The sequence below is a fragment of the Triticum urartu genome, chromosome 7A (genome assembly GCF_056163025.1).
Source record: "Triticum urartu cultivar PI428250 chromosome 7A, HENAU_Tu73, whole genome shotgun sequence".
Lineage (NCBI taxonomy): Eukaryota > Viridiplantae > Streptophyta > Magnoliopsida > Poales > Poaceae > Triticum > Triticum urartu.
Genome location: NC_141879.1, coordinates 204414246 through 204436644, shown reverse-complemented (window position 1 = coordinate 204436644; position 22399 = coordinate 204414246). Strand labels below are relative to the sequence as shown.

General features: G+C 48.3%; 2 protein-coding genes across 2 annotated transcripts; both read left to right on the top strand.

The window, feature by feature from the left end:
- Nucleotides 1–404: 404 nt before the first annotated feature.
- Nucleotides 405–1352, top strand: LOC147959022 (uncharacterized). The gene has a single exon (XM_087532418.1). The coding sequence runs from the start codon at nt 405–407 to the stop codon at nt 1350–1352; it is 948 nt and encodes a 315-aa protein (XP_087388544.1).
- Nucleotides 1353–20716: 19364 nt separating this feature from the next.
- On the top strand, nt 20717–21565 carry LOC147959021 (uncharacterized). Its single transcript, XM_087532417.1, has one exon. The coding sequence runs from the start codon at nt 20717–20719 to the stop codon at nt 21563–21565; it is 849 nt and encodes a 282-aa protein (XP_087388543.1).
- The last annotated feature ends 834 nt before the right edge of the window (nt 21566–22399 follow it).

The window sequence follows — 22399 nt, the reverse complement described above, 5'->3', positions numbered from 1 at the left end:
GCACCGTCCATCGCCGAGCGCGCGGATCTTCGCGTGGCGGTCCGGAACCTCGAGTCAGGTGCGGACCCCGACCTCCCCAGTTCTTCCTGTTGCTCATTTTCCGCTCTTGAGGCTGCTTCGCTTGGCCATCTCGCCAAGGTGGCCAATGACTCGGCCATTGTTTTCAGGGGGGAGGTCGGTCCCCCCTTAGAACAGATCGCGACCATTAGGGCCCGGGAGATTCTAGATGGCAAGCTGGCTGAGACCCGCGCTCGCCTACTTCGGCCTCCCGAGAGGTCGACCACCACCCCCGCGGTTCAGGCCCCTTGGTGGTCGACGGGATAATCCGTGGCCGCACCCATTCGCGCACTGCTGCCTTCCGCGCTCAAAGCGCTTCCCGTGTCCTGGGGTCAAGCAGCCCCCCGATGGGGGCTTACATGCGGGTCCTTTTCTGGAACATCCGCGGCTTCGGCCATGATGGTCGTCGTCGCCAACTCATTGAGTACATTCCTGATGAACGCATTGACATCATTGCCATCCAAGAAACCTTGCGTACTGAGTTCACCCTTCAGGAGCTTGAACGCCTTAGCTCCCACCTCTTCGCTTGGCACTGGCTCCCTTCTAGTGGGACCTCAGGCCACTCTGGCGGCATCCTCTTAGGGGTAAAGGATGCCACCTTTGAGGTGGGTGACATGGACCGGGGCGAATTCTTCATTAGTATGGAGATCTTCGAGCGCGCCCTAAATTTCAAATGGGAGGTCATTATTGTGTACGGACCGGCGGGCCACCGCTGCTCCCCGGCCTTCCTAGCAGAGCTGCAGCTGAAGATCTCTAACTCCCTCCTCCCAGTTCTCGTGGGCGAAGACTTTAATCTCATCCGATCCCCGGATGAGAAAAATAATGATCGGATTAACTTCCCCCGGATGCAATTATTCAACGATTGGATCGCGGAGCTAGGGCTCCGCGAACTTGATCGGACGGGTGCCAGGTTCACCTGGACGAACCGGCAGATTGTCCCGACACAATCCGTCCTGGATCGTGTCCTAGTTTCCCCTGAATGGGAATTACGCTGCCCACTGGCATTGCTTCGGGCTGTCACCCGGATCGGGTCTGACCATGTCCCCCTCCTCCTCTCCACCGCCGACGAGCGGCCCTCCATCCCGCCGCGATTCCGGTTCGAGCCCTTCTGGCTCAATCAGGCTGGCTTCCGGGAGGCTGTCGTCGCTCGCTGGATTTTTGCTCGCTTTGCTCCCCATCGCTCCATGTCCGCTGTCGACTCGTGGCACTTCTACGCCAAGCTAGCCCGCCAATTCATGAAGGGTTGGGGGGCCAACCTGGGCCGGGACCTTAGAGAGCGCAAAAGGCCCTCCTGATGGCTATCCAAGCCCTGGACACCCGCGCCGACTCGACCGGGATCTCCCCTGATGAGTGGATGCTGCGATACGATCTGGAAGACCAACTCTCCACCATTTACACAGATGAAGAGGCCTACTGGCGCCTACGTGGTACCCAGAGGTGGGTACTTCGGGGAGATGCCAACACCGCCTATTTTCAGGCGGTGGCGAACGGCCGGCGTCGTCGCAATTCCATCCACTACCTTTGGGATGGAGACACGCTAATCGTTCTCCCATCGGCCATCCGTACCCACGTAGACGGCTTCTATAAAGCCCTATTTACTCCCACCCCGCGGCGTGGGGCTAGTCTCGCCCCCGACATTTGGTCGGGTGCGCAATTGGTCTCGGTAGAGGCCAATGCGGCATTAGTTGCCCCTTTTGACGAGGACGAGGTCCTCGCAGCCATTAAGGGGATGAGCCCCTCCTCGGCCCCGGGTCCTGATGGCCTGCCCGTGACGTTCTTTAAAACGTTCTGGCCTACCATCAAGCCGGAGGTCATGGCTCTGTTCGAAGAATTTTATTCGGGCTCCATGGACCTTGGGCGCCTCCATTACGGGATTGTGACCCTCATCCCCAAGGTCCCGGGTGCCTCGGACATCCGCCAGTTCTTCCCAATCACAGTGATTAATGTGATTTTCCGAATCTTGGCCAAAGGGTACGCCAATAGGGTGACCCTCCTCGCTGACACGATTACCCATCCGAACCAATCCGCCTTCATACAAGGTCGATTTATTCTCGATGGAGTGTTAGTATTCCACGAGGTCCTCCACGAGGTCCGTCTAAAACGCCTTCGCGCGGTCTTCCTAAAGCTAGACTTTCACAAAGCCTACGACACGGTACACTGGCCATTCCTGCGTGAAGTGTTGCTTCGCAAGGGCTTCGACGACCGTTGGGTGACCCGCGTCATGCAGCTTGTCTCTTGTGGCCGGACCGCGGTGAACATCAACGGTGGCATTGGGCCCTACTTCCCCACCCTTTGTGGGGTCCGTCAGGGTGACCCCTTTTCTTGTTCAACATGGTGGTCGATGCCCTAGCATCCATCTTGGATAAGGCCAAGGCTGCTGGTCATATCCGCGGCTTAGTTCCCCACCTAGTCGGAGGGGGAGGGGTCTCCCTCCTTCAATATGCGGATGATACCATTATAATGGTCGAGGGATCCGCCCTAGATATCACTAACTTGAAGTTCCTCCTCCTGTGCTTCCAACAAATGTCGGGCCTAACCATCAACTTCGATAAGAGCGAAGTGATGGTCCTCGGGTACCCCTTGGAGGAAACACAGGCTATTGCTGACCGACTAAACTATCGGTTGGGTTCTTTCCCCACGACCTATCTGGGGATCCCCATTAGTGACTCGCGCCTCACCGTGGCTGATCTTCGCCCCACGGTGACCCGTATGCAACATCGCATTGAGTCCTGGAAAGGGCGCTGGCTATCGAAGGCTGCTCGCGTGATCCTTATCAACTCTTCGCTTGCTAGCCTCCTTTGGTTCCTCATGAGCTTTTATAGCCTACATGAAACCCTGCACCAGGAGATCGCCAAATACCAATCCAGATTCTTCTGGGCTGGGGAGGGGGGTAAGCAGAAGTACCACATGGTCAGCTGGCCAGATGTATGCAAACCTAAGGACCAGGGCGGTCTTGGGATTTTGTCCTCCCGACGCATGAACATTGCCCTCCTGACTCGTTGGCTTTGGCGCATTGCCAATGGAGATGGAGGTCTCTGGCTTACTATCATCCAGAACAAGTACCTGCGTGGGCAGCCTCTCGCATTTTGTCAGCGCTCAGGCGGCTCTCAGTTTTGGCAGGCCGTCGTCCAGCTGCTGCCTGTTCTGCGCATTGGCACATCCATTTCGGTGGGTACTGGGTCCTCGACCCTGTTCTGGCTTGATAGGTGGCTTGGCGACACCCCCCTAGCCGCGCGCTTCCCAGTTCTCTTCGACATCGTTGTTGACCCTCGGGTCTCTGTCGAGACGGCCCTTATTGACTTAGGGCGCCTCGCTTTCTGCCGCCCCTTTGGCCCCCTTGAGGTTGCAGCTTGGGATGCCCTCTTCCAGGACATCACACTCCTTCCTATAGACGTTGCCGACTCCCCGGACGTCATCTCTTGGCGACTGGAACCCTCCGGCTGTTTCTCCACCAAATCTCTCTACGCGGCTATCGCCCCATCGACGGCCCCCGAGCCCTTCAGTTTGATTTTGGACATCCGCCTGCCCCTGAAGATCAGGATCTTCCTGTGGCAATGGATCCGCGGCTGCCTCCCGTCCGGAGTTGAGGTCCTTAAGCGTCATGGACCTGGAGATGGGATGTGCCCCATGTGCGGCATGATAGAGGATGCCAACCACATCTTCTTGTCGTGCTACACGGCACAGTTCCTCTGGTCCTGTTTCCGCGAAACAGTTAGGGGCCAGTGGTGCAACACAACTTCCCTGACCTGCTTGCGGAAATTCAGGGCTCACCCCCTCGCTACATGCATATTAGATGGCTGTGCGTGGGGGTCCTTGCCTGGACGTTGTGGACTGTTCGCAATAAGCTTGTCATACAGAAGGTGCCTCTTCGGCGTGCTACTGACTCCATTTTTAAAATATGTGGTTACTTGCAGCTCTGGCAGCAGCTTAGCCGCCCTCAGGACCGGGACGTCATCAGCACCCTCCTCGCCGACCTTCGATCGATGGCCTTCCGCTTGGCGCCCCCGCTCCCCCCGCCACCCCCGGAGCCCGACTAGATGTTGTGTCACTCCCGACGCGTGTGCCTTTTTGTTTTTCAGGGCTTGTTGAGCTGTGCCCTCAGCATTAACCCTTCCACTACTTATCTGTCTGCGTGTGTGTGTGTGTGTGTGTGTGCTTGAACCTTGTTGGATGTTGGCTTGGGCATTTGCTTTATAATATAAAGCAGGGCGAAAGCCTTTTTTGGTAAATATGTTATCCGAAGGTTAACAAATCAACATGGGGTTTTACATGGATATTACAGGAAATGAGACAAGCCCCTTTGGGCAGTCCCTCTCAGAGTAACTACAAAGCCTACTGAGAGGAGTGTGTTTATGTTGTAAGAGAGTTCCTGAATCCTTCTAAAAAGGTCAGGTTTTGAGAGTTGATTCTATAGCCCAAAATCACAAAGTCTTCCTTGAGCCAGTCAAAATGGGTGGCCGTCTCACCATCAAACACCACTTTATTTCTCTGCTTCCAGATATTCCAGGATGCCAAGATGGTCACTTCTTTGAATAGTGGCCTTTGCCAGCTTGCCCTAGCTTGATCATATTTTTGTTGCATTTCCAGCTGATTGTTCCAGCTGATACCAATTATCTCCCAACATCTAATGGCAAAGGGACAATCGTAGAACAGATGTTCATTAGTTTCTAGGACCCCCATGTTGCAAAGAGGGTAATCATGATCATCACCAATGTTAAAGTGTCTTCTCAGAAGCATATCTCTGGTATTGACTTTGTCGAGTAGCATCAGCCAGGCAAAAACCTTATGTCTCATGATGCATTTTGTCTTCCAAATCGAGGTGAGGAACTGTGGCGCTAACACATTTTTGAACATGAAGTTATAGAACTTTTTTGGTTTGTATTTTGTGTCCCCCCAACACAAGATCCATTCATCAGTGGCCATAGGTTCCAAGCTGATTTCTGCCATCATAGCCTGCAAATCATCTAGTTCGGTCCGGGCTTCCATTGATAATGGCAACATAAAGTTCTCCGCAGGCGTGCTGTTGTTGTAGAATTGGGCCAATGAAATATCCTCATTGTTTGTGTAGGAGAACAAATGCTCGTGTGTGTTCATCAGCGCTCGGTCTTCCAGCCAAACATCTTTCCACAAAAGTACAGTATCACACGCTGCTGGAATACAAGAAGTAATCCCACGATAGATATCCATCAATGAGAACACATCTCGCCACCAGAATGAACCACAACTAGGTTTTGCATGGGGAGGAGTGTCGTCATAATAGGCATCCTAGACTATCATCACCCATGGTGTATATTGTTTGTGCATGAACTTATGTATTTGAGCAATAGGGCCTTATTTTGAATTTGTAAATTTAGGACACCAAGCCCTCCTATTTTCTTAGGGCGGCAGACCATATTCCACGCAGCGAGAGAATGAGTTAGCATCTCTATCAATTTCTTTCCTCCATAAGCAGTGTCTTCTCGCTCTGTCAAAGACCTCTATTAACTTCAGAGGGAGTTTCAGTACGCACATGGCAAAGGAGAGTAGCGAGGAGAGAGCAGAATTGATTAACTGCACTTGTTCCCCATATGATAGCCAGATACTCCCTCCTTTCCGGTTTATAGGGCTTATCTCAAAATATTAGTTTTTCCATTTTATAAGGCTCAATTTTGTTGTTTTCCATCACATGTTCAGATTCCAAGGTAAATTAAATCATTGCATGCAAGTATTAAGAGAAAATTGACCAATGCATGTAATTTATGCATGCATGCATTGCAATTAATGCATTGGTAAACATTTTTTTTGAGAAAAACAAGAGCATTAATTGGGTGCTTTTGCAAACTACAAAAAGTATTCCACCACTCACCATCTACCTTGGTTGGCGAGATTTTTGAATTGAGCCTTATAAACCGGAAAGGAGGGAGTAGCAGTTCCCTTCTACCTCGGTTCGATTCTATCCACTAGCGGCATCAAATCTTTCACTGTGGGTCTGGTAGTCCTGAGTGGTAGCCCAAGATACATGAACGGCATTTTGCCAACTTGGCAGCCTAACACGTTGGCCAGATCTGTAGCTTTTTGAGCTGCCACATTAATTGGCATTAACTGAGATTTGGCGTAATTAAATTTCAGACCAGTAGCTCGGGCGAAGGAGTCCAGTATCGCCTTAATTGTTTTGAGCTCATCATGATTGGCTGGAAGGACAATTAACTTATCATCGGCATATTGGATAACTGGGAAGTTTTTTGATGCGGGTTGGTTGATTGGGAGTGTAATGAGCCCTTCCGACCAGGCCTTGTTAATTAAAGACTGTAGAAGATCTGCTGCCAACTTGAATAGTAAGGCTAGTCATAGTGGGGAGTAACTTAGACTAGTGTCATATAAATGACACTAGTCTAAGTTACTACCTTCATAGTGCAAAGTAACATAGTACTAGTGTCATATGTGGCCTTATTTAATAGCTTGTAGACTCATGTTGTCTTGGAAAGCGCTATGTTACAGTAACATATTATGTTACTACTTCTCATTAACTACTTGCCACATAAGCAAAAAATTCTCGAGGTGCGCTATGTTACTACCTAAGTTACTCCCACTATGACTAGCCTAAGACTAGCTACAATGGATAGTAACATACACTAGTAACATAGACATATCCCTAGACTATGTTACTACCTTCATAGTGGGTAGTAACTTAAGGGTGGTAACATGTAAAGATTCATTTATTAGGTTATAGACTCATATTGCATTGGGACATGTGATGTTACAGTAACTAGCTAAGTTACTACAACTACCTTTCTCCTCAGACTAGCCACAGTGGGAGTAACTTCAGTAGTAACTTCGAGTCCAACTCAGCAAATTTGCTTATGTGGCAATGAGTTAATGAGGAGAGAGGTAGTTGTAGTAACTCAGCTAGTTACTGTAACATCACATGTCCCAATGCAATATGAGTCTATAACCTAATAAATGAATCTTTGCATTTTACCATCCTTAAGTTACTACCCACTATGAAGGTAGTAACATAGTCTAGGGATATGTGTATGTTACTAGTGTATGTTACTATCCATTGTGGCTAGTCTCATTAACGCATTGCCACATAAGCAAATTTGCTGAGTTGGACTCGACGTTACTACTGAAATTACTCCCACTGTGGCTAGTCTAATGGTGATATCGGGTCCCTTTGTCTCATCCCCCGCTTGCATTTAAATTCCGTGCCAGGTATCCCATTGAGAAGTATTGAAGAAGATCCCAAGTCAAGCAGCATTTTAATCCACGTGCACCATCTGTCATCAAACCCCTTGCACTTGAGCATGTTTAAAATGAATGAGTGTTCCATAGTGTCGAAAGCCTTTTGAAAGTCAAGTTTTAAAATGACTATTACCCTGCCAGAGTGCTTGCATTGATGCAAGTACCCGAAAGCCCAGCCTAGACAATCTTGTATTGTCTGAGATTTAATAAAGCCATATTGATTGCGATGTACCACTTTAAGTATCCATCTTTGAAGCCTTTCTGCTAGAATCTTTGTAATGACCTTGAGTACACAGTTTAATAAAGATATCGGTCTATAATCATTGACCGTTTCTGGTGTCAATTTCTTTTGTTTTCTTACCGCGCGTTTGATCTTTTCTTAACTCAATCCTAGACAAATTGTTGTTTTTAGGCGAGATCTAAAGCACTTGCCCATTTTTGATCTACTCCTTTCTTCCGAAATTATTCACTGAGCGCACTTGACTCTCTGATACCTCATTTGCACAACATTTTTTATATCAAAAAAGGCTTTCGCCCCTCTTTATATAAAAAGCATGATCCACAACAACACGGTTCAAACTCACGCCATGATAACACATGCACACACCCAAAACAGGATACAATGATGCCGTACGCAACAACACCTCCCCTAGCATGCACTACAATAGCCACCGGTGTCCTCCGCCGTGAACACGCCACTGTGATGAGATGAAGCCACATATGACGAACTGTGAGCTCCAAGGCGGCGCCTTTAGGAAGGAAACGACACCGGAGCGCCGCCACCGCGCGACCCGAGGGTCAGAGTTTTCCCTAGAGCAACACGACGGGCAATGAGAGCCGCGACGACGCCTTTGGGAAGGGAGCGAGTTTCGCCGCCGCCGGTCCGTCTGAAGAAAGAGTGGGTTTTCACCCCGGCCAACACTCATGCCACCGAATGCCACACCCCGGTAACCACACCGCCCCCACGGCCATAGTCATCGGGCAGCATCGAGCCACGGGCTCTGCCCATGAGCACCGCGCAACCACCACCAGGGCCATCGCCCCGGCATCCAAGGCCTAAACACCACCTCACTCGAGACCTGCCGCTACCCCAACCAAAGAGACTGAGCGCCCCCTAGCATCTGGCCTCCATCGACTCATCCTGCGACACCGTGTGTGAGACGAGCTCGGTCCTGCAGCCGTGCGCGAGATGGGCTCGGTCCTAGTGCCAGGCACGAGAAGAGATGGACTTGCAGCCCGGGCGCGAGACGAGAGATGGACCAAAGTTGGGGACGGGCCAACCCTCCGACGAAGATTGCGCCCGGACACCGAGAGGAGGGGTCGAAGGCCTGCACATGCCGCTCACCGACGGGCCAACGCTGAAGAAGTCCAACCGCCGCCGTGAGACGATCCCGACCACAGCCAAGAGCCACCACCACGCCGTGGCAGCCCCATCCACGCCGAGCACAGCCCGCGACACCTGCCATCACCGGATCGGCCAGGGGTCGGCAGGCCTGCCACCACCAGAGAGCGCTGCAGAAGGGGCGGCCATCAGAGCCGGCCACCACCTGCAGCGAGCCGGAGCCCCGCCACCACAGGGGCCAGGCGACCTGAGCCGCCGCTGCGTCAGATCTGAGCCGCGTCCAAAGCCGCCGCCACCGGGAGTAGGGTACGCCCCAGCTTGCACCAGCCACTCCATGCCGCCGCTTGCATGCTGCGCCCCCGTTGCCAGCCGCCGCCGCCCAGCCCAGATGGCCCGTGCCATCCAGCGCCGTGTGGGGGGAGGAAGAGGCCCCCCGGCCAGCACGCCGGTGCAGCGGCGAGGGAAGGGAGGAGCAGGGAGGAGGGCCGAGCCCGCGCGCTAGGGTTTCCCACCCGATGGCGCTCGCGGGAGCGGCTAGGGAGGGGAGGGAGAAGGGGTCAACTCTTGGGCTGTTCACCCTCATGTCGCACAACAATTTTTTAAACAAGCATTTGCGCAACAATTGTACTCCCTCCGTTTCAAAATAGATAACCCAACTTTGTATTAGCTTTGTTCTAAAATTGTACAAAATTGAGTCATCTATTTTGGAATGGAGTATTGTACAGTTAATTCCCCAATGAGTTCATCTTAAGGAACATATTTCAAGGTCTTTAGCTAAAATAATTTTCTTCAAATTAAGTTATGCGGCACTTGTGGCTGTGCCCGATTCCCCTCGCATCTAATTCTTCACAGGTACAATGGTTTTAGGTGATTCTAGTGCTGGCACGCACGTTGAGTTTGCCACTCATCTAGCGGAATCTAGAAGAGAATCTGGCACAAGCTCGAAGGGGGCGGGTGAAGCTTGAAGGGTCAAATAAATTCAAATCAAGCTAAAATTTGGCAAATCAAAGCACCACAACTTGAAAGTATTATTTGGAGAATATCATTCTTTGTTAGCATGGAACTCTATGAACGCTCCCTCAACTTCAAGTGGGAGGTTATTGTTGTCTATGGCCCCACCGACCATAGCCGGTCCGCCTCCTTCCTTGAGGAGCTCCACCGGAAGGTTTCGGTTGCCTCGCTTCCGGTGGTGGTTGGGGGCGATTTTTAACCTCCTACATTTTGTGGAGGACAAGAGCAATTCGCACGTCAACTTTGCCAGTATGCAAATGTTCAATAACTGCATTGCTGACCTTGGGCTCCGCGAAATAGACCGGGTTGGTGCCAGGTTCACCTGGACCAACCGTCAGGCTACTCCGACCTAGTTCGTCCTGGACCGGGTCCTAGTTTCCCCGGAATGGGACCTCCGATGCTCTCTTGCTTCCCTCCAGGCCATCACTCGGATCGGTTCCGACCACGTCCTCCTCCTGTTGTCTTCAGCTGACGAGCGCCCCCGGTCCCTCCTTGATTCCGGTTTGAGACATTTTGGCTGTCCCAAGCTAGCTTCATCGAGGCTGTGGACACTCGCTGTTTGGAGGCTCGCGCCCAATCCCAATTCTAGTCCCTGACTCGCCCCTCTTCCGTCATTGACTCGTGGCAATTCTGTGCCAAGCAGGGCCAACCGTTCATGAAGGGGTGGGGCGCCAACTTGGGCCGCGACCTCCACGAGCGAAAGAAGGCCCTTCTGTCTGCTATTCAGGCTCTCGACCTACGCGTTGACGCCTCTGGCCTCTCTCCTGAGGAGTGGCTTTCTCGGTACGACCTGGAAGACCAACTCTCGATCATATACTCCAACGAGGAGGCTTACTGGCGTGTGCGCGGGACTCAGAAATGGGTTCTGAAAGGTGACGCCAACACGGCGTACTTTCAGGCCATCGCGAATGGTCGGCGCAGGCGCAACACCATCCCCCTTCTTTGGGATGTGCTGACTCTTTTGCAGTCTCCTCGGGACATTAGGTCCCACGTTGACGGCTTCTATAGAGCTCTGTTCGCAGCCGCTCCTTGGAGCAGCTTATCCCTGGCCCTGGACTGCTGGTCCGACCGCCAGCTTGTCTCAGATGAGGAGAATGCGGCCCTCACGGCCCCCTTATCTGAGGACGAGATTTGGGCCGCCATCAAAGGCATGAACCCTACCTCAGCTCCGGGATCGGATGGCCTGCCAATTAAGTTCTTCCAAGCCTTCTGGAATGTGGTCAAGTCGGAGGTCATGGCCATCTTTGATGAGTTCTATGTTGGGTCCATTGATCTCGGGCGCCTCAACTACAGGACGATCTCGCTTATCCACAAGGTCCCGGGTGCAGCTGACATCTGTCAGTTCCGCCCGATTACGGTGATAAACGTGATCTTCCGTATTCTGGCAAAAGGGTACGCCAATAGGGTGACCCTGATCACGGACCAAATTACCCACCCCAACCAGATGGCCTTCATCCAAGGTCGATATATTCTAGATGGGATGCTAGTCCTCCATGAAGTTCTCCATGAGGTCCGGTCCAAACACCTTAAGGCTGTCTTCCTGAAGATCGATTTCCATAAGGCTTACGACACTGTTAGTTGGCCCTTCCTTCGGGAAGTTCTCCTTCGAAAAGGCTTTGATGACCGATGGATCGCTAGGGTTATGCAGATGGTCTCCTGTGGTCGCACTGCCGTGAACATCAACGGTGAGATTGGTCCTTACTTCCCCACTCTATGTGGGGTGAGGCAGGGCGACCCTTTCTCCCCGTTCCTGTTCAATATGATGGTGGACGCACTGGCTGCCATCCTGGACAAGGCGAAGATGGCAGGCCATATTCGGGGGCTTGCGCCCCACTTGGCCGATGGTACCGGCATCTCCCTGCTCCAGTACGCTGACGACACCATCATCATGGTCGAAGGGTCGGCCACAGACATCACTAACCTTAAGTTCCTCCTCTGCTTCCAACAGATGTCTGGCCTCAAGATCAACTTCGACAAGAGTGATGTGATGGTGATGGGCTACTCTCCGGCTGAGGCTCGGGACATTTCCAACCGCCTGAACTGCCGCCTTGGGTCCTTTCCCACCACTTACCTGGGAACGCCCATTAGTGACTCTCGGCTTGCTGTTGTTGATCTGCGTCCGGCAGTTGCCAAGCTGCAGACGCGCATTGAGCCTTGGCAGGGTCGGTGGCTATCGAAGGCGGCCCGGACGATTCTCATCAACTCTTCGCTCTCCAGTCTCCTCTTGTTCCTCATGAGCTTCTACAGCCTTCACGAGACCCTTCACCATGAGATCGCCAAGGTCCAATCCCGCTTCTATTGGGCTGGGGACAATAACAGGCAGAAATACCATATGGTTAGTTGGCCCGACATATGTAAGCCTCAGGAGCAAGGTGGCCTCGGTATCATGTGTTGGGGAACGTAGTAATTTCAAAAAAAATTCCTACGCACACGCAAGATCATGGTGATGCATAGCAACGAGAGGGGAGAGTGTTGTCTACGTACCCTCGTAGACCAGAAGCGGAAGCATTAGTACAACGCGGTTGATGTAGTCGTACGTCTTCACAGCCCGACCGATCAAGCACCGAAACTACGGCACCTCCGAGTTCTAGCACACGTTCAGCTCGATGACGATCCCCGGACTCCGATCCAGCAGAATGTCGGGGAAGAGTTCCGTCAGCACGACGGCGTGTTGATGATCTTGATGTTCTACCGTCGCAAGGCTTCGGCTAACCACCGCTACAATATTATCGAGGATTATGGTGGAGGGGGGCACCGCACACGGCTGAGAGATCAATGATCAATTGTTGTGTCTTTGGGGTGCCCCCCTGCACCCGTATATAAAGGAGCAAGGGAGGAGGAGGCCGGCCCTAGGAGGGGGCGCGCCAAGTGTGGAGTCCTACTAGGACTCCCTAGTCCTAGTAGGATTCCACCTCCCATATGGAATAGGAAAAGAGGAAGGGAAAAAGGAGAAGGAAGGAAGGGGGCGCCCCCTTCCCTAGTCCAATTCGGACCAGACCAAGGGGAGGGGTGCGGCCACCCTTGAGGCCCTTTTCCTTCTTTCCCATATGGCCCAATAAGGCCCAATACGTATTCCCGTAACTCTCCGGTACTCCGAAAAATACCCGAATCACTCGGAACCTTTCCGATGTCCGAATATAATCGTCCAATATATCGATATTTACGTCTCGACCATTTCGAGACTCCTCGTCATGTCCCCGATCTCATCCGGGACTCCGAACTCCTTCGGTACATCAAAACTCATAAACTCATAATATAACTGTCATCGAAACCTTAAGCGTGCGGACCCTACGGGTTCGAGAACAATGTAGACATGACCGAGACACGTCTCCGGTCAATAACCAATAGCGGAACCTGGATGCTCATATTGGCTCCCACATATTCTACGAAGATCTTTATCGGTCAGACCGCATAACAACATACGTTTTTCCCTTTGTCATCGGTATGTTACTTGCCCGAGATTCAATCGTCGGTATCTCAATACCTAGTTCATTAGTTGCAATGCTTGCAAGACTTAAGTGATGTGCATTACCGAGAGGGCCCAGAGATACCTCTCCGACAATCGGAGTGACAAATCCTAATCTCGAAATACGTCAACCCAACAAGTACCTTCGGAGACACCTGTAGAGCACCTTTATAATCACCCAGTTACGTTGTGACGTTTGGTGGCACACAAAGTGTCTCCGGTAAACGGGAGTTGCATAATCCCATAGTCATAGGAACATGTATAAGTCATGAAGAAAGCAATAGCAACAAAATAAACGATCAAGTGCTATGCTAACGGAATGGGTCAAGTCAATCACATCATTCTCCTAATGATGTGATCCCATTAATCAACTCATGTCTATGGTTAGGAAACATAACCATCTTTGATCAACGAGCTAGTCAAGTAGAGGCATACTAGTGACACTCTGTTTGTCTATGTATTCACACATGTATTATGTTTTCGGTTAATACAATTCTAGCATGAATAATAAAAATTTATCATGATAGAAGGAAATAAATAATAACTTTATTATTGCCTCTAGGGCATATGTCCTTCAGTCTCCCACTTGCACTAGAGTCAATAATCTAGTTCACATCGCCATGTGATTTAACATCAATAGTTCACATCACCATGTGATTAACACCCATATTTCACATCGACATGTGACCAAAACCCAAAGGGTTTACTAGAGTCAATAATCTAGTTTACATCGCTATGTGATTAACACCCAAAGAGTACCGAGGTGTGATCAAGTTTTGCTTGTGAGAGAAGTTTAGTCAACGGGTCTGCCACATTCAGATCCGTAAGTATTTTGCAAATTTCTGTGTCAACAGTGCTCTGCATGGAGCTACTCTAGCTAATTGCTCCCACTTTCAATATGTATCCAGATTGAGACTTAGAGTCATCTGGATCAGTGTCAAAACTTGCATCGACGTAACCCTTTACGACGAACCTTTTGTCACCTCCATAATCGAGAAACATATCCTTATTCCACTAAGGATAATTTTGACCAATGTCCAGTGATCTACTCCTAGATCACTATTGTACTCCTTTGCCAAACTCAGGGCAGGGTATACAATAGGTCTCGTACACAGCATGGCATACTTTATAGAACCTATGGCTGAGGCATAGGGAATGCCTTTCATTCTCTCTTTATCTTCTGCCGTGCTCGGGTTTTGAGTCTTACTCAACTTCACACCTTGTAACACAGGCAAGAACTCCTTTTTGACTGTTCCATTTTGAACTACTTCAAAATCTTGTCAAGGTATGTACTCATTGAAAAAACTTATCAAGCATATTGATCTATCTCTATAGATCTTGATGATCAATATGTAAGCAGCTTCACCGAGGTCTTTCTTTGAAAAACTCCTTTCAAACATTCCTTTATGCTTTGCAGAATAATTCTACATTATCTCCGATCAACAATATGTCTTTCACATATACTTATCAGAAATGATGTAGTGCTCCCACTCACTTTCTTGTAAAATACAGGCTTCACCGCAAGTCTGTATAAAACTATATGCTTTGATCAACTCATCAAAGCGAATATTCCAACTCCGAGATGCTTGCACCAGTCCATAGATGGATCGCTGGAGCTTGCATATTTTGTTAGTACCTTTAGGATTGACAAAACCTTCTGGTTGCATCATATACAACTCTTCTTTAATAAATCCATTAAGGAATGCAGTTTTGTTTATCCATTTGCCAGATTTCATAAAATGCGGCAATTGCTAACATGATTCAGACAGACTTAAGCATAGATACGAGTGAGAAACTCTCATCGTAGTCAACACCTTGAACTTGTCGAAAACCTTTTTGCGACAATTCTAGCTTTGTAGATAGTAACACTACTATTAGCGTCCGTCTTCCTCTTGAAGATCCATTTAATATCAATGGCTCGCCGATCATTGGGCAAGTCAATCAAAGTCCATACTTTGTTCTCATACATGGATCTCATCTCAGATTTCATGGCCTCGAGCCATTTCGCGGAATCTGGGCTCATCATCGCTTCCTCATAGTTCGTAGGCTCGTCATGGTCAAGTAACATGACCTCCAGAATAGGATTACCGTACCACTCTGGTGCGGATCTCACTCTAGTTTACCTACGAGGTTCGGTAGTAACTTGATCTGAAGTTACATGATCATCATCATTAGCTTCCTCACTAATCGGTGTAGTAGTCACATGAACAGATTTCTGTCATGAACTACTTTCCAATAAGGGAGCAGGTACAGTTACCTCATCAAGTTCTACTTTCCTCCCACTCACTTCTTTCGAGAGAGACTCTTTTTCTAGAAAGGATCCATTCAAAGCAACGAATATATTGCCTTCGGATCTGTGATAGAAGGTGTACCCAACATTTTCTTTTGGGTATCCTATGAAGACGCACTTCTTCGATTTGGGTTAGAGCTTATCAGGTTGAAACTTTTTCACATAAGTATTGCAACCTCAAACTTTAAGAAACGACAGCTTAGGTTTCTTGCCAAACCATAGTTCATACGGTGTCGTCTCAACGGATTTAGATGGTGCCCTATTTAACGTGAATGCAGCTGTCTCTAATGCATAACCCCAAAACGATAGTGGTAGATCGGTAAGAGACATCATAGATCGCACCATATCTAATAAAGTACGGTTATGATGTTCGGACACACCATTATGCTGTGGTGTTCCAGGTGGCGTGAGTAGTGAAATTATTTCACATTGTTTTTAACTGAAGGCCAAACTCGTAACTCAAATATTTTACTTATGCGATCATATCGTAGAAATTTTTATTTTTGTTATGATGATTCTCCACTTCACTCTGAAATTCTTTAAACTTCTCAAATGTTTCAGACTTGTGTTTCACCAAGTAGATATACTCATATCTGCTCAAATCATCTGTGAAGATCAGAAAATAATGATACCTGCCACGAGCCTCAATATTTATCGGACCACATACATCAGTATGTATGATTTCCAACAAATCTGTTGCTCGGTCCATTGTTCCGGAGAACGGAGTCTTAGTCATCTTGCCCATGAGGCATGGTTCGCAAGCATCAACTGATTCATAATCAAGTGATTCCAAAAGCCCATCAGCATGGATTTTCTTCATGCGCTTTGCACCAATATGACCTAAACGGCAGTGCCACAAATAAGTTGCACCATCATTATTAACTTTGCATCTTTTGGTTTCAATATTATGAATATGTGTATCACTACGGTCGAGATCCAACGAACCATTTTCATTGGGTGTGTAACCATATAAGGTTTTATTCATGTAAACAGAACAACAATTTATTCTCTTACTTAAATGAATAACCGTATTGCAATAAACATGATCAAATCATATTCATGCTCAACGCAGACACCAAATAACACTTATTTAGGTTCAACACTAATCCCAAAAGTATGGGGAGTGTGCGATGATGATCATATCAATCTTGGAACCACTTCCAACACACATCGTCACTTCACCCTTAACTAGTCTATGTTCATTCTGCAACTCCCGTTTCGAGTTACTACTCTTAGCAACTGAACCAGTATCAAATATCGAGGGGTTGCTACGAACACTAGTAAAATACACATCAATAATCTGTATATCAAATATACCTTTGTTCACTTTGCCATCCTTCTTATCCGCCAAATACTTGGGGCAGTTCTGCTTCCAGTGACCAGTCCCTTTGCAGTAGAAGCACTTAGTCTTAGGCTTAGGACCAGACTTGGGCTTCTTCACTTGAGCAGCAACTTGCTTGCCGTTCTTCTTGAAGTCCCCCTTCTTCCCTTTGCCCTTTTCTTGAAACTAGTGGTCTTGTCTACCATCAACACTTGATATTTTTCTTGATTTCTACCTTCGTTGATTTCAGCATTACGAAGAGCTTGGGAATCGTTTCCGTTATCCCTTGCATATCATAGTTCATCACGAAGTTCTATTAATTTGGTGATGGTGACTAGAGAATTCTGTTAATCACTATTTTATCTGGAAGATTGACTCCCACTTGATTCAAGTGATTGTAGTACCCAGACAATCTGAGCACATGCTCACTGCTTGAGCTATTCTCCTCCATCTTTTAGCTATAGAACTTGTTGGAGACTTCATATCTCTCAACTCGGGTATTTGCTTGAAATATTAACTTCAACTCCTGGAACATCTCATATGGTCCATGACGTTCAAAACGTCTTTGAAGTCCCGATTCTAAGCCGTTTAAGCATGGTGCACTAAACTATCAAGTAGTCATCATATTGAGCTAGCCAAATGTTCATAACATCTGCATCTGCTCCTGCAATAGGTTTGTCACCTAGCGGTGCATCAAATACTTAATTCTTCTGTGCAGCAATGAGGATAAACCTCAGATCACGGATCCAATCCGCATCATTGCTACTAACATCTTTCAACTTAGTTTTCTCTAGGAACATATCAAAAATAAAACAGGGGAGCTAAACGCGAGCTATTGATCTACAACATAGATATGCTAATACTACCAGGACTAAGTTCATGATAAATTAAAGTTCAATTAATCATATTACTTAAGAACTCCCACTTAGATAGACATCCCTCTAATCCTCTAAGTGATCACGTGATCCAAATCAACTAAACCATGTCCGATCATCACGTGAGATGGAGTAGTTTCAATGGTGAACATCACTATGTTGATCATATCTACTATATGATTCACGCTCGACCTTTCGGTCTCCGTGTTCCGAGGCCATATCTGTTATATGCTAGGCTCGTCAAGTTTAACCTGAGTATTCCACGTGTGCAACTGTTTTGCACCCGTTGTATTTGAACGTAGAGCCTATCGCACCTGATCATCACGTGGTGTCTCAGCACGAAGAACTTTCGCAACGGTGCATACTCAGGAAGAACACTTATACTTTGATAATTTAGTGAGGGATCATCTTATAATGCTACCGTCAATCAAAGCAAGATAAGATGCATAAAAGATAAACATCACATGCAATCAATATAAGTGATATGATATGGCCATCATCATCTTGTACTTGTGATCTCCATCTCCGAAGTACCGTCATGATCACCATCGTCACCGGCGTGACACCTTGATCTCCATCGTAGCATCGTTGTCGTCTCGCCAATCTTATGCTTCCACGACTATCGCTACCGCTTAGTGATAAAGTAAAGCATTACAGCGCGATTGCATTGCATACAATAAAGCGACAACCATATGGCTCCTGCCAGTTGCCGATAACTCAATTACAAAACATGATCATCTCATACAATAAAATTTAGCATCATGTCTTGACCATATCACATCACAACATGCCCTGCAAAAACAAGTTAGACGTCCTCTACTTTGTTCTTGCAAGTTTTACGTGGCTGCTACGGGCTTAGCAAGAACCGTTCTTACCTACGCATCAAAACCACAACGATAGTTTGTCAAGTTGGTGTTGTTTTAACCTTCGCAAGGACCGGGCGTAGCCACACTCGGTTCAACTAAAGTTGGAGAAACTGACACCCGCCAGCCACCTGTGTGCAAAGCACGTCGGTAGAACCAGTCTCGCGTAAGCGTACGCGTAATGTCGGTCCGGGCTGCTTCATCCAACAATACCGCCAAACCAAAGTATGACATGCTGGTAAGCAGTATGACTTATATCTCCCACAACTCACTTGTGTTCTACTCGTGCATAACATCAACGCATAAAACCTAGGCTCGGATGCCACTGTTGGGGAACGCAGTAATTTCAAAAAAAATTCTACGCACACGCAAGATCATGGTGATGCATAGCAACGAGAGGGGAGAGTGTTGTCTACGTACCCTCGTAGACCGGAAGCGGAAGCGTTAGCACAACGCGGTTGATGTAGTCGTACGTCTTCACGGCCCGACCGATCAAGCACCGAAACTACGGGACCTCCGAGTTCTAGCACACGTTCAGCTCGATGACGATCCCCGGACTCCGATCCAGCAGAATGTCGGGGAAGAGTTCCATCAGCACGACGGCGTGGTGACGATCTTGATGTTCTACCATTGCAAGGCTTCGCCTAAGCACCGCTACAATACTATCGAGGATTATGGTGGAGGGGGGCACCGCACACGGCTAAGAGATCAATGATCAATTGTTGTGCCTTTGGGGTGCCCCCGTGCACCCGTATATAAAGGAGCAAGGGAGGAGGAGGCCGGCCCTAGGAGGGGGCGCGCCAAGTGTGGTGTCCTACTAGGACTCCCTAGTCCTAGTAGGATTCCACCTCCCATATGGAATAGGAAAAGAGGAAGGGAAAAGGAGAAGGAAGGAAGGGGGCGCCCCCTTCCCTAGTCCAATTCGGACCAGACCAAGGGGAGGGGTGCGGCCACCCTTGAGGCCCTTTTCCTTCTTTCCCGTATGGCCCAATAAGGCCCAATACGTATTCCCGTAACTCTCCGGTACTCCGAAAAATACCCGAATCACTCGGAACCTTTCCGATGTCCGAATATAGTTGTCCAATATATCGATCTTTACATCTCGACCATTTCGAGACTCCTCGTCATGTCCCCGATCTCATCCGGGACTCCAAACTCCTTCGTTACATCAAAACTCATAAACTCATAATATAACTGTCATTGAGACCTTAAGCATGCGGACCCTACGGGTTCGAGAACAATGTAGACATGACCGAGACACGTCTCCGGTCAATAACCAATAGCGGAACCTGGATGCTCATATTGGCTCCCACATATTCTATGAAGATCTTTATCGGTCAGACTGCATAACAACATACGTTGTTCCCTTTGTCATCGGTATGTTACTTGCCCGAGATTCGATCGTCGTTATCTCAATACCTAGTTCAATCTCGTTACCGGCAAGTCTCTTTACTCGTTCCGTAATACATCATCCTGCAACTAACTCATTAGTTGCAATGCTTGCAAGACTTAAGTGATGTGCATTACCGAGAGGGCCCAGAGATACCTCTCCGACAGTCGGAGTGATAAATCCTAATCTCGAAATACGTCAACCCAACAAGTACCTTCGTAGACACCTGTAGAGCACCTTTATAATCACCTAGTTACGTTGTGACGTTTGGTGGCACACAAAGTGTTCCTCCGGTAAACGGGAGTTGCATAATCTCATAGTCATAGGGACATGTATAAGTCATGAAGAAAGCAATAGCAACAAACTAAACGATCAAGTGCTATGCTAACGGAATGGGTCAAGTCAATCACATCATTCTCCTAATGATGTGATCCCATTAATCAACTCATGTCTATGGTTAGGAAACATAACCATCTTTGATCAACGAGCTAGTCAAGTAGAGGCATACTAGTGACACTCTGTTTGTCTATGTATTCACACATGTATTATGTTTCCGGTTAATACAATTCTAGCATGAATAATAAAAATTTATCATGATATAAGGAAATAAATAATAACTTTATTATTGCCTCTAGGGCATATTTCCTTCATCATGTGCTCGAAGCGCATGAATATCGCGCTCCTTTCACGCTGGCTTTGGCGCATCTCGCAAGGTCATGGTGGGCTGTGGCTAGACATCATTCGGAATAAATACCTACGTGGCCAACCTTTGTCCTTCTGTCAGCGATCCGGGGGATCCCAATTTTGGCAGTCTGTCATCCAGTTGCTTCCCGTCCTCCGTATTGGGACCTCCATAGCGGTCGGATCGGGATCGGCGACCATGTTCTGGTTTGACCGCTGGGCGGGCGACTCCCCCTTCGCAGCTCGGTACCCCGATCTCTTCTCCATTGCTGTCATCCCGACTATCTCCGTCGAACGGGCCCTTATTGACTTAGGGCGCCTCGCGTTCTGGAGGCCATTTGGGCCTCCGGAAGATGCCTCTTGGCAGGAGCTTCTTGATTGCATTGCCCTCCATGTGCCGGATGTCGATACCGGCCCGGACGAGGTTCGGTGGCGCCTTGAACCATCGGGGCAATTCTCCACCAAGTCCCTCTACTCTGCCATCGCCCTCTCCACTGTGCCGCCTCCCCTCCTAGCTGTATGGGCCATTTGCGTTCCTCTGAAGATCTGGATCCTCTTGTGGCAGTGGATCCGCGGTCAGCTCCCATCCGGGGTTGAGGTCCGCAAGCGCAATGGTCCGGGCTCCGGCTTGTGCCCGCTCTGCAGTACCCCCGAGGACTCGAACCATATCTTCTTCAATTGCGTTTCTGCCCAGTTTATGTGGAGTTGCTTTAGAGAGGCGGTCAGTGGTAACTGGAGCCACACCAACTTACCTGACCTCTTCGACGAACTCCGGACCTCCCCCTTGCCCACTCGCCACATTAGGTGGCTGGAGATTGGGGCCCTCGCGTGGACCATCTGGACGATTCGCAATAAGCTTGTGATTCAACGCACTCCGCTTCGTCGAGCTACTGACGCTCTCTTCAAACTGTCTGGTTTCTTGCAGCTCTGGCGATCGCTTAGCCGCCCTCGGGACCGGGACGCCATCTCCGCCTTCATCGCCGACATTCGTTCAATGGCCGCCCGCCTGTCGCCGCCGCCCCCTCCGCCTCCTCCAGAGCCTAACTAGATGATTGACGAGCGCTCGCCTTGGCTTTAGCCTTTTATGTGTTTATTTCTGGGCTTGTTGAGCTGTGCCCTCAGCAGAACCTTCGGATCTCATGTGTGTCTTGGGTGTGTGTGTTCTGTACTAGATCTTATATGTGTGCTCTGGGCGGTTTGCTTTATTTATAAAGCGGGGCGAAAGCCTTTTTCGGTAATATCACATGGATTTAGAATATTTGGAATCAAAAGGAAATTCAATTGCAAGTGTGTTTATGAGTGATTCCTAAATTAATGGGATGTTTTATTCTAGCTCCCTAATAATATTGGAAGGATATGTTCATGGGTTATAAAGAGAACCATCACGTGAATTTCCTTATTTTAAATAGATCAAAGCTCTAAGCAATTTATTTATTTGCGTTTTAATGGCATGATGACATGATGATGCAAAACTAAAATAAAACAAAGAATATAATAGCAATTAGGGAAAGAAATCTAGAGAATTGGTCTGTGTGGCAGGGGACACTTGAGAATGGGAAACGGGTGAGGGGAAATGAGTTCGTGTGTGTGCCCTTTTTTATAGTAGTATATAGGAAAAGAGAGTGTGTGTTCTCTCTGTAAATGAAGTGTGTACGTGAAGTGCTTTATGTGGGCCAAGCTTAAATAATGAAAAAATAAATTAGAATCTTCCCAACCAAGCAATAAACTCTGTCTAAAAAATCAACATAGTAAAATAGTTTTAAAAATGTGCAGAGTTCTATATATATTCACACTTTCTAAAAACTGGCAAAAATTTCCAATAAAAAAAGTCCAAATAATGTTCTCCTTAAAAACATTCAATTTTTAATAAAACATTCAGTTT

What these genes read in the sequence shown, in the direction of transcription:
- LOC147959022 (XM_087532418.1), top strand. Translation starts at nt 405, where the DNA reads ATGGGGGCTTACATGCGGGTCCTTTTCTGGAACATCCGCGGCTTCGGC.
- LOC147959021 (XM_087532417.1), top strand. Translation starts at nt 20,717, where the DNA reads ATGTTCTGGTTTGACCGCTGGGCGGGCGACTCCCCCTTCGCAGCTCGG.